General features: G+C 39.7%; 1 protein-coding gene across 11 annotated transcripts in view; it reads left to right on the top strand.

The window, feature by feature from the left end:
- tenm4 (teneurin transmembrane protein 4) overlaps nucleotides 1-16663 on the top strand; it is a gene marked incomplete in the record, with an annotated part of 177421 nt that overhangs the window by 68774 nt on the left and 91984 nt on the right. For 4 of the 11 annotated variants that reach the window (XM_014027259.1, XM_014027258.1, XM_014027257.1 and 1 more), the window contains 4 exon segments: nucleotides 790-1039; nucleotides 5270-5344; nucleotides 5581-5679; nucleotides 9356-9591. In XM_014027259.1, the coding sequence (XP_013882713.1) occupies nucleotides 790-1039; nucleotides 5270-5344; nucleotides 5581-5679; nucleotides 9356-9591 (660 nt within the window). 11 annotated transcript variants of the gene reach the window in all.

Genomic DNA, 16663 nt, shown 5'->3' with positions numbered 1-16663 from the left:
CTCACAGGTATAGACCTAATCCTAACCTCACAGGTATAGACCTAACCCTAACCTCACAGGTATAGACCTAACCCTAACGTTACAGGTATAAAACTAACCTCACAGTTACTTACCTAAACCTATCGCTTAACTTACAAATGTGTTTTTCCATTGTGTGGCCCAGACAAAATGACCTCACAAGGGTATTCTAATGTCCCAAAATCGTTTACACAAAGATAGCATAACACGCACACACACACACACACACACACACACACACACACACACAAAATCCTTGGCAAATGCATTGTTGCTCTTTTGCTATAAGCGGCCGGTGCATAATGTTAGTAGTGTATCTCTAGCTATTGCAGCCATGTTTTATTATCCAAACATCCCACCTTAATTTAGCTTTTTCTTTCATCTGCTACCATGTAATGCTTTTCTTTCTAAAAACAGTGATTTGATGTAACTTGAGCTTTTGTTTCTGCTTTTGAGAAAACTGTAATCACCTATTTGATAGAGTGCAAAGAAAGAACATGCCAAAAACCTGGTTCCCACTGCTGGTACCAAACTTCAGAGCTGCCACGTTGATGTAAATTCAAAACAATCAGTTCTGTTTTAAACAGCTTAAACTCACAAACCTGCAACTTTAGTGGATCCTCTGTACTTCAGTTTGCCCCGGATGACCTCGTGTAAAAATCACATACAGTAAAGACACCTCAAAAAATCCATTAAATGAGTACATATATCTCATTTTAATACTTTGTTTTCTAATTTTTTTGTTTCCTTTTTTCTGTTTTGTGCTTTCAGACGGCGTCTTTCAGAACCATTCTCGGCTGCGGACGCCTCCCCTCCCTCTATCCCATTCTCACTCCCCCAACCATCAGCACCATGCTGCCTCCGTCAACTCGCTGAACAGGAGCAACTACACTCCACGGAGCAGCCAGAGTCCCGCACCCACAGACAGCTCCGCTCCCCCCGAGGGTCCCGCCAGTGCTCAAGACTCTGGCAGCGCTCAGGACAACTGGCTGCTCAACAGCAACATCCCTCTGGAAACGAGGTACCGCTGCACCCGCCTCCAAAACGCCGCGCAGCGCGCACACACGTTGGCATCTTTGAGAATGATTGGTAGCTTCTGCCATTGAACTCAGCTTTCCATGTTGTCTGCCTCCATGTTATTTCACCACAGTGCTACCAAAGAGCAAAGCAAAGAAAATGGACAAATACCCCAGCCGCTTGCAGCAAAGACCTAATTTTGTGATGAACACGAGTTTCTGTGGCAAACAAGAGAAAAGAGCTGATTTTGGTTCTTCGTCTAATATTAGTCATCTAACAGAGGAAGCTGTTGAGTTTAAACAGCAGAGTAATTATAATCACGTTAGAAAAAGCAAAATTACATCCAGGCTCCCATGTGCTTTCATGGCTCCTCCACTTCAGCACTGAGCTCTATTTATTTCATATTAATCAACATTCACTCCCCCAGCACATTTCTCAATAGGAGGCTCTTGTGTGAAGTAGCTTTGTTATGTATTATTGTCACGAAGGGAATGCCTCTTGGTAGTTTTGGAGCTGGTTTTACTGGAGGGCAGTTTCAAATCAAGATTACCAAAGATTACCAGAGCTTTTTAATGTTTTTTCCCCCTTCTTTGTAATGATCCTCGCTGTTAGTCATTGAAAAATTCCTCTCCAAAAAGAAAAAAAAATCTCTGGTTCCCATCTAAGAAAAAAAGATGGATTTTTGCATGGTTCATTAATGATTTTTTAAATTCATTTTAGTAAAAATAAATAAATAAATAATTTCACATAAAACCCCCCAAAAAATACAATTTAAATAAAATGAAAGGCAGCAGAAGAAGAAAAATCTTATATTTGCCCCATTTTCAGAAAAAAATAGAAAATTACTTCAAACCATAAAATTTCAATAATAGAACAAAACAAAAAAACACTTCCTCAAACAGTAATTCATATAAATACACATTATACAACCTTATATCTTTCCAACAAACCAATCCTTACCATTCTCTTAAAGGGGCAATACCATGTAAAATCAACTTTTTTGAGTTTTATAACATGTTGTAATCTTATACTCTCTTGAAAAACATGCCCAAAGCCTTGCTTTGACTCATTCATGCATGTTTGAGAAATCCTGCAGCGTTTTTAGGAAGCCATGCTGAGGAGCAAAACAACAGGTGGGGACCAGAAACGCCTTTTGGGACCAGAAGCACCTCTGGGTTGTGTCCTTTTGGGACAAGCTCCTCCTCTGGCGGAGCCCCACCCCACCCCCGCTCCGCCTCTCCGGCAGGCTACGTGCTGAAATGGGCGTGACCAAAGTGGTTGGGTTTTCTTAAAGAGACAGAGACCTATTTCAAGACTTTTTGAAACTGTCAAGATGAGAAGTAAATTGTTCTTGGGATTTTTACAAATATATAGCTCTTTCATGAGCTGAAAATGTGACATAGTTACTTTATTTTAGTATAAAATTGAAATATAGGCTTGGAAAGCACATAATATCGCCCCTTAAAATAATTCAAGCGAACCAGCCTTTTTACAGTCACTCTCAATTTTACTTTATTAATTAGATGCATTAGTTAGGGTCCAAAGCTGGAGTAGTCAGTCACGTCAGAAAAGTCACAACCCGGCTCAAAGAAAAGTCGTCTTCCCATCAGAGGGACGGGGGTTTGATCTCTACAGCTGCGCTCTGCAGGGACCCATCTTTAACTCCAGTGACGAGGCTGCATGCCTCTGCGACACACAAGACAGCAACTACTAAATGTTGTGAGACATTCGGAAGACTCCCTCATGAGTCCTATTTACCAACTAGTCACAGCCCAGTGAGATACCACCTGAAGCAAAGCAAAATATAAAAATAAAGTAGACAACATAGGCTGTCAAAGATTAAAAACCCTTTCTGAGCCATTCCCAACTAGACGAAAATGAAATAAAGAATAAATAAATACATGCATGTGCTGCATCATGTTCAAAATGAACAAAAACTTCTGCAAACATCAGAGAGAGGACAGTTTTTTTGTGTGTGCTCTCTGGTTGCACCCCACTGACAGGTGGCCTCTCCTCGATTATGACTTCCCTGCAGTAAAAGAGAGCAGTGATTGATGTTGGGTTTGTCAAGCTGTTAGCAAAGCACTCTTCAGAAAGATTCGAGTTTGGTTTGTAAGCTCAGCATCAGTAACCGTGGACGGCAATGAAAGCTGAGATGTGTTGGCATTTTTTTTTCCACCTCTACTTTTACCGTGTCAAATTATTCCATCACTTCTTTCATAGAGTGTCGAACTCTAAAAAAAATAAAAAATAATAAAAAAGACAACTCCTGAGCAACAAAGCCTGCTTTTCGCTAACAGCAGGCTACTGTTGTCATGTAATTGGCAGCAGCATCGTTGTGTAGAAAAGAGAATTTGAAAAAAAAAACAGTTTTTTAGTGCAGTGATTTTGACTTTTTTACTCTGTACAACAACATATAAAAATGTAAAATTGTCATCATTTCGACTGCGTTTAGACATTTTTTTAATGAAAAGATTACTAAATTTGTACTAATCTTATCCTTTCGGGAAGCCAGCAGGCAAAAAGCACAAAATAGAGTGCTGTTCAGCAGGAGAAGTACCAGTAGCTAATTTTGCATTGTTTAAAAAAATCGACCATGAACAGACTTATTGTCTCTTCCTTCAGATTTTGTGAGACGGTTCAGTCAACGGGAAAATGAGAATCAATTTCAGCTGGTGGGACAGTATAATGTATAACGAATGATTACACATCACGCAGCTCCAGTTAATCCTGCACAGGTATTCCCTGCGGAGCCAAAAGACAGATGGCGGGAGAGGAAATAGTTCTGCTGAAACCAGACTTTCTAGAACCTATTGCCTTTAAAAAAAAAAAAAGAGAAGCTCGACTTACAAAGTAATAAAACTAAAATCATTAGTTATCTCCTCGTGGACCTTGAAGTATTAAATTTCACTTTTACTTTGTTAAATATTATAACTTGGCTCTCTTGGTAAAATTAAAAGGTCTTGAAGAATTCTCCAAACATCTTTGTCACTGGAGCGACGCCAGTAGTTGAAAAAGCTGCATCGAAAAACTCCCCATTTTTGTCGAGTCTCCGTCGAGCGTCTCTCTCTCTCGCTGCTTTTTGCTTCATTAAAAGTTGCATTCTTACACCGAAACAAAATCTGGTTTCCACAGGTCACGGGTCAAAATCGAGCCTTTTCTCTTGGACCACTGAAAGTGTTGAGCCTTCTCATTGCATGTGGACGGTTCGTTTCCCCCATCGGAGCAGTGTTTCCTTATGGAACGAAGCTCTCATTAGGGCAATATGGGAGAAATGAGTCATGAGTTTTAAAATGAGCTGAGAATGGTATTTACAGTGCTGCAGCCAACAAAAAGTGTTGTAATTAACTCAAAAAGAAAAAATAAGTAGGTCCTCTGGATGGGTTCTTCTTTAGTGAAACGTTTCGTCTCTCCTCCAAGAGACTTCTTCAGTCTGATGAGTTTCAGGTGAACTCAGCCTTATAAGCACTGCCTCCACATGGACAAACAGGTTAGTCACATGCAAAAGAGGGCCATCGCCTAACAATAGGCTTGATTGGCTCTATTGTTCATAGAGGGTCATGTGCCCCATCACCTGACCTGTGTCGTGTTATGTGAATGTAGTGAATGCAAGCGGGGGTTCAACATCCCCTTGTTTTTGTTTTTTTCCCCTCTTTGTGTTGGTATCATTGGGGCTCTGATTCACACATTTTGCTCACAGGGGGCGGAGTCATACTTGCAATAATATCATTGTAGGAGGAGGACAACTGGACACGAAGGCCTCCACCTCTGTTTAATGGTGGACGGTTTTTCTTCACAAAGATGGCTTCCTTTACTCCTCTCTCAAACCAACGTTCCTCTCTATCAAGGACGAGAACATCTTCATCCCTGAAAGAGTGACCACTGGCCTGTAGATGAGTGTAAACTGCAGAGTCCTGACCTGATGATGTAGCTCGTCTGTGCTGGATCATTCTTTTGAACAGTGGCTGTTTTGTTTCCCTAAAGAAGAACGTTTCCCTAAAGAAGAACCCATCCAGACGACCTATTTATTTTTCCTTTTTGATTTTTTTCTACCTGGATTACTGAGATGCATCAGGAAAAGTTGTAATTAACTAATTTGAGCATTGTCCCTGAAACTGAAGTGGTAAATTTATTTATGCTTTAAAATTACATTGATAATTAAAAACAAACAAACTTTGAGCTTGTTTTGAGTTTGTAAATGATGCCTTGTTTTCTCCCAATCATGACCTGAAAGGAGCCAGAACTCTCTAATGTTTAACAGAGAAGAGCAGGACGCTTGCAGAGAGGGGCAGGGCTCGTTCAAAACAAGGTACAGTAGAGTACAGACGCGAAGAGCAAGAGAGATGAGATGTTATTTGTTCTCACTTTCCCTTTAGAAGTAGTTCCATAAGGGCCTTGGTTCGTTTGTCCCTCACTGCCCACCGTCCATTTGTCAGCTGCTGTTCATGTCGCTTGGTGGTCACGTTCTGTTTTGGCGTTTTTGTTGTGTTTTACTGCATGCACGTCTCACACCGGCTTCATGTTCATCTCTCCACCTGTGTGTAGAAACATTGCAAAGCAGGCATTCCTAGAGACTTTGCAGGACAACCTGATTGAGATGGACATCCTGGCAGCCGCACGCCACGATGCCTCGTACAACGACGGGTATGTTGCATGTTTGCTATCTGGCTCCGGCTACCGTCAGAATCTGCTTTGCCACGCAAACATTAAACGCCTGTGCTGTTCCTTCGTCAGCCCCCTCCATTTGTAACGCTGTCGCTCATTGTTGTGTGTCTCCTGCAGTGCTAGAATCCTGGCTATATTTGTCCCTTCGGTTTACGTACAGCCGCCCAGATTTGCACAAAGTCACATTGTTGGGTTGTGTTGCTTTTGATTAATGTTAAACACGACCGCTTTATGAGGCGCTGCTAGGAAATGAAATGTCAGTGATTTGTCTTGATATTTTTAGGAATAAAATATAGTCTCTGCGACTCCCCGCGTCATACGTTGCAAACTGACATTCCATCACATTCATGTCACTGTCACTCGGGGAGCATCTTGTAAACTTGTCACTGAAATGGCCTCGACTATAGTTCCTCTGTCACTGACTCTCTGATGGGCCGATCATGCAGTGCATTGCTACACGTTTTCTGAGATAGCCGAGCACGCTCTTCAAGGGCGAATAATCCTGCTTCTTACAAGTCTCCAACCCTGTCCTATTCCCTGTCGCTCCACTTGAGAGCACGAGTTACTCTTTTTTTTTTTACACTGACATGAATGCATAAACAAATTATCACCCACTATAAATTAGTGTGTTTAATAATTGGTCCTAAGCATGATCATTGACTGTGTCGCTTGTGTTTCAAAGCAAATGTGCAAAACAACTGGGGGAAATGTATTTAAATATGGAGTATTTTCTGTGCCATAAAGTGGACAGCACTGCAGACTGATGTGTGTGTGCGCATAAAGCTGAGCAAACACTAATGTCATGCTTGCACTCAACTCACACACTCAACCTGTGTCGTGTGTGCTCAACTCTGCTCACTCAGGCATGGCAGGCTCTTTTATATGGATGCACGATAACTTATTTTAAGAGCCGATAATGATAACCGATAATAACCGATAACGTGCCAAGAGGACTAGTCAAAAATGGGTAAGATCATAACATAAATAAACAAGACCAAAACCAAATGACACTGTAAATTATACTATTTGAAATAAACTCTTAGCAAACAAGCATTTCTTAAAATATATAAAACAAAACAAATTTCTCAAATGGCAATTTTTTTTAAATAAGGCACATTAATAATAAAAAAAACCTTTAACACTGATCTCAGATTTAAACAAAAGAGAAAAAGTCATTCCACAAGTTCAAAACAGATAATTCACTAACACAAGTTAGATTCAAATTACATTGTTTTTATTATTATTAATATATGATTTAAAACATTTTTCTACCTGAAACAGTGCTTCTGAGAGTGTGAATGCATTACGACCGCATCATCGGCTGGTAAACTGTGGTTAACAAGGAGATAAAAGCTTCTATCTTTAGCGAGGGTGAATGGCTGCTTATCATTTCCATCGTTAAAGTGCTTGAGATCTGCGTCCTCTCTGGCAGTTTTATTGGATTTATCAAAAGCGTCAGGAATTATTTAAGTCCCGATGAGTTCTTGAACGCTAGCTTGTTGTTGTTAGCATTTTAGCAGACGGACTTAGCACTGCGTTCAGGAGGTAACGGACTTTATATGTTCTCAAATTGGGAGTAGTTGTTCCGATGTTTGTAATTATAAAGTCTGTGTGTAACATACGGGTTAATTGGTATAATAATATTAATAATTCTTAAAATGACTAGTTGTTTTTCAACTCGGAGTATTCTATTTATTGTTCTGGTGAGAAAGTCGTTTTCTCCGATGCAACTTGAACGTTGCTCGGGTCATGCCAGACGGGAAGCGGCTTGACCAAAAAGGATAAAAATAAACACAGATTCTCATCGCGGCGCTGGCAAACATGTACATATATTATCGGTTCTGTTTGTTATATCGGGCTGATGACTATTGTGCACCCCTACTCTTTTACCATGTTTTCAAATCCCACTCCTGTTGTGTTTTTGTCTCTGTTGGTGTGCCCCAGGGCAGCTGTGGCTACAGTGTAGCTTACCACCATTGGCGTGTGAATGGGTGAATTTGTATTTATTTTATTTTATTTGCACAATATAAAACACACACCATAAAACAAATAATAATAAAAATAAAATTGTGCAGGAGAGTTTTAAAGACCCTAGAGTCTTAACGGACCACATCCCCTATTATGCTACAGAATCAACAGCATGCAACAACAAAATATAACAAAACACAAATCTATGAAATCAAATCACACACCATTTGAAATCAACATCATTTTAAAACATTTTTTTAAAGAAAGAATGTTATTGGAATGAAAACCTGGCGGTAGGTTGTTCCAAACTGAAAGTCCTCTACACTTGAGTGGACTTTAAATGCTATTCTGTATAATGGGAAATAGAAGTTTGTCAACGTCTTGTTGAATATGTGAATCTCAAAATAATTGATAAAAAAAATGTTGAAAAACTACTGACAATTCAGTAGACATACTTAAACATACAAAGAGATGTACAATAAAAGTTCACATTAAATATAGTCAAGATGTTAAATTTTATAAAAAAGAGGAGCATATGAAGATCATCTCTTTGAAAAATGCATTATTCAGAAAGATCAATAAAATAATTGATTTCACTGTTTTTCTACATACACTTCAGTATGTTGTTTCCAAGTTAGTTTCTGATCAACAATAACACCTAGGAATTTGGTTCGAGTCACTTGGCTAATTTTAGCACCATCAGTGGATAATTCCACAACTTCTTTACCAAATTCTTTGTTTGTTGATTTACTTTAAACAAACAATGATTGACGTGTAAAGCAGTTTGAAGTTCGAAGGGTCTGGATGAAGCGTTATGCAAGTTCATTTACCATTTACTGTTATTGTGACCAAGAAATATGCTTTTATAGAAACACAAGTAAACACAAATAAGACCCATCATATCGAAATGAGGATTAAGTCAAATTAGGTCAAAATGACCTAATTACATTTTCAGATTGTTGGCTTTAAAAGCTACATTTTGATACCTGGATCATTCTGATATAAGCTTATCCAGAGATTTGACTTAATTTGTCTTGTTGGTTGCTATAATACATTACCATTTGGTCTGAATCCTAAATTTATGTAAATTTATTGAGTCATTTTTATGTCAATATAAAGAGGAAACCTCAAATAGTATTTGTATATTAATATTTCCCAGTAGTAAAGAAACAAAACATTGTCAGCTCACAGGGGAAAACATTTAAGGTGTTTTTTTCCTCAAAATCAGATTTTTGTTGCTACTGCTAAAAAATGCTTCACTTTGTTTTTTTTGTTTTTTTTTAGGATTCAGACAGTTCGTTCAAACGATTCATTGATAATGCATGAATTCATTATATTTTGACAAAACACAATTTTTGCACACGTTTAAATCAAAACCCTTTATCTGCCTATTTCTCCACATCCCACTTTTGGACTTAATACTCATTTAGATGTGTTGGGTCACAAATATGGGAGTGGTACTTGATTGTATTGTAAAACAGCTTGCCATAGGTCATCTCCTATATACAAACAGGAAGAGCTGACACACATGCGACAGGTTGAGTGAGCGTGCCCTCATCGCTGCGTCCGTTTCACTTTGAGCTCAAAAACTACTCCTGGTACAAACTGTAATATCTCTTAGAATTATAAACATGCTTGAATAATTACAGTTTCTCCTAAAACTAATAAGAAAATTGTGTTTTTTTAGGCATTTCCTGTTCAAACCAGGTGGAACATCCCCAATGTATTGCACAACGTCACCGGGGTATCCTTTGACCTCCAGCACCGTGTACTCCCCTCCCCCGCGCCCTTTACCTCGGAACACCTTCTCCCGACCTGCCTTCAGCTTGAAGAAACCCTACAAGCACTGCAACTGGAAATGTGCTGCCCTCAGTGCCATCCTCATCTCAGTAACGCTGCTGCTCCTATTAGCCTACTTCATTGGTGAGTGGCTTTGAAAGTTCCTCGCACTCCAGGATGTGTGTCTTTACAGCGTTGCCCTTACAAACGCAGACACGGGATGCTGAGTTGTACCGCTTCTATCATCCGTTTTAATCGTGCAGAATCTCAGGGCTTTATGAGCTCAGTTATATTGGGACTCAATAGATTGACTCCTCTCTCACACAACTTGTCAGAAAAAAAACTATCATTCATAGATTTGGTTGGCTGAATCTGCAGATGGGCCACCCAGAGTCTCGCTCTCGTGAATAGGCTAGATAGGAAATAGATTAAAAAGACATCAGCCATCAGACAGGAGAGGACTGCACGGTTAGAATATTCATCTTACAGAACATGATTGACCAGCTCTCCCAGGTCCCAGCTGGATGAGGAGCATCAACTAAGTTATGCTATTAAATCAGTTCAGCTCAATTTGTCTGCTTTCATCCTCCGAGGGACTGATATTCATATCTGAGCACACGGTCTCCCGATTTGTCTGCGTGATCTGCAGAAGTGTTTTCTGTCGCAAGAAGTATTTGCTAAAACCCGCATATTTCAAAATGGAAAGGGAATCGGAAAGGACAAAAAGGCTCAAGTGATGTTGTCTCCTTAACCAAAACGTCCCTTCAGAGCGAGCAAGAAACATCTGTTAGTGAGTTTATGTGCAGTGATTTGGCATAGGCCCATCCGAATCGGTCCATCTCGAGTTCAAAAGTGTCTCCCGGTACATTAAATCGTGAACTTGGCGGCGACTACCACGGTGGGTGCGAGGCAGACAGAAGCAGATGTGATTGTAGTTGTGCGTGGTCTAGAAACGCACTTTTGAAAACTCCACATACAAAAATAAGGCACGATTTTCAAAAACTGCTCTGCTACAAACACTCAATGAAACTATAGAAAATGTGCTGCTTTTTCTCGAAATGTAAGTCATCAGCTAGTCCCCATCAGTCACAGCCCATGAGAAACAACTTACAGGGGACATATCGTGCAAAATCCACTTTTTTAGCCATTAAATGCATTTTGTTGTACTTGGAGGCTGTGGGAGTGCAAAAAAGTTGAATTTAGTTTCTGCTGTGCTGTTTGGGTCGTATTTTTCAAGTTTTCTCTATTTTCTATGTTTTCCGAACTGTTATGTCAAATTACTTGCGATGGAACTGCCTAATAAGGTCTGGATTACCAACCACAATTTTGTTATCTTTATTCTTTGAGGCAGACTCTAGCTCCAACATGCAGAACTGGATGGATAAGTCTTCTGTTGTTGACATCTTTTAATCAGTTTGTAAATAAAACATTTCTGTGCAGCTATATAGTCGTAAATCCCTCCGTATCAAATTAGAATGGGCAGCCCTGGAAGCTGGAGGAAGGGCGGGATGTGAAGCACCTCGTTTGGATTTAAAGAGACAGCCTCAAAACGAGTTGATCTGAGACACACCTCCGAGAAGGGGCGGGGCTTGTGGAGTTACAATAAGGAGGAACTCGGACCAAAACGTTGCAGTTCCACTTCATATAACTGAATGATTTAAATGTGAAAAAGCTTTTAAAATCACATCTCTTTCAAGTTTATTATCAGCCCTGAACACTGAAATGAAGTTGAAGGTTAAGGTTTAGATTATCGCAGCAGCAAGGCAAAAGAAAACACACTTATTCTCACATTATAATTAATGAACTATCGTTTTCAGCATCAAGATTTCTAATGATTTAAATAAAACTTTTTGTATTTTTTTTAAATAATTAAAGTTATTTTGGGCATGTCGTTCCAAATTAAAATAAAGCAGTTGATTCACACTTCTATCTAATGAATTCTTTGTTATAACAGTGCATCTGTTTCACTGTGAATACCTTCTTAACATATAAATAGTTCCACTACTGAATCCAGCCTCACACAGATGAAGAAAGAATTTAAATAGCAGAATGATGAGGACATTTGGGTTCATTTGCATGAAGGGAAAGAAAAGGCAGATCCCCCTGCATGGCCCTCATCAGGGAGATAAATTAATTCTTCTCTCAGTGCATTTGTTATAGATACTCATTGGGCTGTAACAATCATAAAAAGCTGTCGTTTCTGCTTCACCTCGAGGCCAAACCAACTAAATTCTGATTATTCTTTTTTTTTTTGTCACCACGACCATTTAAATAGTCATTTGTGATTCAGAACAGTTCTGATTCTAAATAAGAGTCAATGGGTTGCTTTGCACGGTGATTATCTGTGGAATCGCATCTTTGCATTGGTGACAAGTTGGGTTTGGCTTGGTGTGGTTCGGTTGCTGCAGGAGACATATGGCAAGTGTTGTCTGCTTGTGACCTCACCACACCAATAAATAAATAAATAAATAAATAAATAAATAAATAAATAAATAAATAAATAAATAAATAAAAAGCCTGCCACAGCCTGACAGTGTCTAATCAGACGATGTAATTATCCCCTGCAAAGCTCAGGCCATCTCCTGGTACGTCACAAGTAAACATGTTGCAGTCCAAACTTCACCTTTAGATTGGAATTTCCAATCAAGAACAAGAGCCACGTTTAATTAAAGGCTGATGAGAAAATTCATTTAATTTCAAGTGCAGTTAATTATTGAGGCCTGTAATTGGGAACTCTGGATGAGATGTCTAATAAACCCAATTACATCTCATGACAGATGTTTTTGACTTTTCTTTTTTCACAGCTGTGTAAATTGACCCATTTTGAAGTGCAAAAAGAAAAAAAAATAAAAGGTTGGGAGTTTTTGATGGCACTATTTTCTCTGCGGTTGCTTGCTCATTAGCACATTTGTTATACGCGCCTCATTTTTAAGGTCATCAGTATCCTCCTGTGTTCACTTTTGTTCACCGTGGGTATCCAGTCAAGGACAGAGAGGTTGGGCCTTGGAAAATTTTTCACTCCTTGATCCTCCAACCCGTAAAACACGTCTCTGCAAAACAAATTTTACCCATTTACCTTTGTTTCTGTTTCAGAACCGGCCTTCTATTAATCTCAATGTTCAGTTTTATCATCGGATAAGAGTCATGAGTTAAAAAATAATTCTATTTTTATTTTCTAAATAATAATCTTTGGTTTTACAGCCCATTTTTAACACTGCATGTATCCAAAACTCCATTATGACTAAAAGCAGCAATAAATAGACAGGGATTATAAAAAATTACACCAGTAAAATGCAATATTAGCTAAAAACAAGTGTAAAAGGTAGATTTTAAGATCTTTTTTTAAAAGAGTCAACATCTCTCAGGTTTGTTGGGAGAGATTTCCAGAGCTTGGAGCTGTGATAAATAAAAGCACCTTCATCCCTCAGGAATCACTAATAGTTAAGATTATCATTGGATGATCTTAATGATCTGGCTGAAACATTTCTCCTGTCACTAAGAGATGGGGCGGTGAGGCCATGTAGAGTTTAAGTATCTGGGTGTCTTGTTCACGAGTGATGGTAGGATGGAGCGGGAGATGGATCGACAGATTGGAGCCTCGTCCGCAGTAATGAGGACGTTGCTTCGGTCGGTCGTGGTGAAGAAAGAGCCGAGTCGAAAATCAAAGCTCTGCATTTACTGGTCTGTCTTCGTTCCAACCGTCACCTGTGGTCATGAGGCGTGGATCATGACCGAAAGAACAAGATCCTGAATACAAGTGGCTAAAATGAGCTTCCTCTGAAGGGTGGCCGGGCTCAGCCTTAGAGAGAGGGGGAGGAGCTCCGTCACCCAGGGGAGCTCACCGCTACTCCTCCACATCGAAAGGAGTCAGTTGAGGTGGGTTAGCTGATTAGGATGTCTCCTGGACGCCTCCCTTTAGAGGTGTTCCTGGCACGTCCCACAGGTGGGAGGTCTCGGGGACGCAGGACGAGTTGGAAAGTGTCTCTGGGGAGAGAAATGTCTGTGTTTCTCTCCTGGACCTGTTGCCTCCATGACCAGATACAGATAAGCAGAAGAAGATGGAGATTTAAAGCAAAGGGGTATGAGTGTTGGAGGGATGTGCTCCCTTCTTTCTGTGCAAGTTAATATTCAGGCAGCAGTGCCCTGAGCTCGTTGCAGATTTGCAGTAGACTTCTTTTGCTAGGCCGACACATAGGGAATTGAAGTAATCTAACCTGGATAAAGTAAAAAGCATGTAGCAGCTTTTCAGTATCAGTCTAAGTTGTACTGTTTCAAACCTGAGGGATATTTCTCAGGTGAAAATATTCAGCCCTGCTACATGTTGATGATGTGCCAGTTTAGGAAGGCAGTGGCCCGTTTCAAAGTATTTTATTCATTTTTACACCTGTATTGCAAGCATTATTTTTGGAAAATTAGAGTTGATGTGTAATTCATTGGATTCCCATGGTACTGCAGCAATAAATAAATAAAATAAGTCAGATCAGAATGTTATATTCGACCTGAGCTACAACAAGAAGTAGATCACACATTTAAATCATTCATCTGGGATCTATTTAAAGTGGAACTGCAATGCTTTGCTTTAAACGTTACAAGCCCCTCTTTCACCCCTTTAAGGTGTGTCTCAGTTCAACTCATTTTGAGGCTGTCTCTTTAAATCCAAATGAGGGACTTCATGCCCCGCCCCCTCCAACTTCCAGACCGGTCCATTCTAGTTTGATAGAGGCGTTTACGACTATATAACGGCACAGAAACATATTATTTACAATTTAATTAAAAGATGTCAACAAAGGAAGACTTGCCCATCCAGCCTTAAATGCTGGAACCAGAGTCTGACCAAGACCACCAAAGAGAGACCACCAAATTGTAGTTGGTAAGTCCAGACCTTATTTGGCAGTTCTGTCGCAAATAATTTGGCATAATACTTCAGAAAGCGTCATAGAAAAATAGAGAAAACTGAACAGGTTGAAAGGTATGTCCTTAAAAGTATATAAAGATACTCCAAGGACACAACAAAATGTATTTGATGGCTAAAAAAATAGGATTTTGCAATATGTCCTCATTTAATGCTGCTTTAACCCATGTTCATTTTATTTTGAATTATAAGACTTAAAAGCCATGTGGGTTAAAACAAAATTTAAATAATTGTCCATTTTAAAATAGTTTAAATGAGTTTGAGCTCCTTTAAAAGCCTCACAGTACTTTAGTTTTTGACCAGTAAGATGAGGAATAAAAAAGTCTTTTCTTTTTCTTTGACGAGAACAAATTCTCCTCTCATCATAGCTTCCTTTGAACTGTGCACTAGTTAAAAAGTGCTATGAACAGGCGACAGAAGCACTTACTGCTGCGGCAGATGACCCGCGCTCCGACTTCCTCCGACCAGGCTTAGAAGTCTTCAGCTACAGTACCTTTGTTCCCTAATTGGCACGTGGCATGACCCGACTTCCTGCCAAGATAGGAGCGAAAAGAGGGCACAACATGTGCTCGGGACAAAACGAGCAGCACTAGAAAATGCAGTTTGCTTGACAGGTCAGTGGAACCGCTAGCACCCAGACACAGCTTTGCATTTTCCAGTGGCCTTCTCATTAAAACTATCTTCTACATGTTTTGGTTTCCAGTGTCGGTCAACGTCTGAGTGTCTGGCAGTAGCTGCAAAGTTTACAAAGCAAAATTACTCTTGTCTGGCTCACCTGCAGTGGTCTGCATATTACAAATACCATGACAGCAGTGAGGTAACTCTGAAAGGACAAGAATGTTCCATTAGAAGCCTCGGGAGTGGATGGGATGAAGAATGGATCCCAGAAAGCCGTGATTACTGGGACACTTGGAATGACATCTTGCCTGGTGACTTTGCAGTCGTTCAGCAACATACGCTGTCTCTGTCTTTTATTTTTTTTTTCTTTTCATTTCATCAGTCAATGTGATGCTGCCGATCAAAAAGGATGTCTTTCTGGAGCTTACAAAGTGAATAACAGAGCCATCTGTCACTCCTCTGGTTGCCTTCCACTCGAACCGTCGCTCCTTCTGGACAAGCGCCGAGCAGATGCTGGTGTTTCAGCTGAACTTCCATCATCTTGGAAATTGTTTTTTTTTTGTTTTGTTTTGTTTTTTTTCCCATAGAAACCTGCATCAAACTTGTCTTTACCTATATATGGAGAACTCAAGGATGTTCTATAAGTTTCTTATCTCCTGATGTTTTTAATCCCATGGGTTTCCTGTCAGTTTAAGGTTGGTTATTGTATTTTCTTATTATAAAGACAAGAAAATGAAATAAAAGAGCGGAGCGTTAAAGAAAGCAAGTAAAGATGTTGGAATCTCAGCTTTGCCGTAACACCGCTCAGTAATTTAACTTTTTAAAATTAAATTGTGTTGTTGTTTTGGACTTCAAAAGAACCGACCGAACAAAGAAACGGCTATATTGAGTTTCTGGGTGTTTTCTGCTGACTGTTGCCTTCTGAGTTGCCTTTTGCCTTGCTAAGCTCATCTTGTCCATTCTCTTATTGGTGATCTGTCATGGTCAGCCCCTCCTCCTCCGTCCTGTGCTCTGCTGCCATTGTTCCAAAGGACATTTCTTTTGTCGACCTTGTAAAAAAAATAAATCTTTGTGCTTCATGTGCTTTGTTCACACCGAGCACCTCTGCTTTGCTACTGTTTATTATTATTTTCCTCTTTGTCCTTTAGTTTTGCAGAGGAGCGTAAAGGTAGAGCAAAGAGACGTGACAAGACGTAGAGTGTGGACCATGACAGTTCTGGCGTGGCGAGACAGATGTTTGTCCCACGGGCTCAGCATTCGTCTAAAGATGTTACTGCTCAGCAGTTTTCAGGAGGAAAAAAATGCCATTAACCATTAAACCCAGCATTGTTCCTAAACCTGTTTACTTCCTGTTTCTTCATCTCACAGCTCTCTCTTAAAAAATGCGTTACTTTGGATTTTTCTATAGGGAAACAAAAGTGGTAGTTGGCAGCCGTTCACAAATGTTCCCTTTTTAATGTGTAATTTAAAGGGAACTTTATTTGACAAACATATATTTTAACTGTTCAGTTTTATAAATATTTAAAAATATATTTTAACACGGACGGAGCCATTTTATTTACACACAAAGCATTCTGGGTAAATGATGTCATGGATAGGTACTCGGTGCGAGGCTGCTAGCGAGCTATATCCACCCTGAAGGTTAATCTTGGACAATATCTGATGATCGACTCTTTTAAATGAAAC

Source organism: Austrofundulus limnaeus, unplaced genomic scaffold (genome assembly GCF_001266775.1).
Source record: "Austrofundulus limnaeus strain Quisiro unplaced genomic scaffold, Austrofundulus_limnaeus-1.0 Scaffold627, whole genome shotgun sequence".
Taxonomy (NCBI): Eukaryota; Metazoa; Chordata; class Actinopteri; order Cyprinodontiformes; family Rivulidae; genus Austrofundulus; species Austrofundulus limnaeus.
Note: the sequence above shows the minus strand (reverse complement) of the source record. Positions and strands in the feature narration are given on the sequence as shown.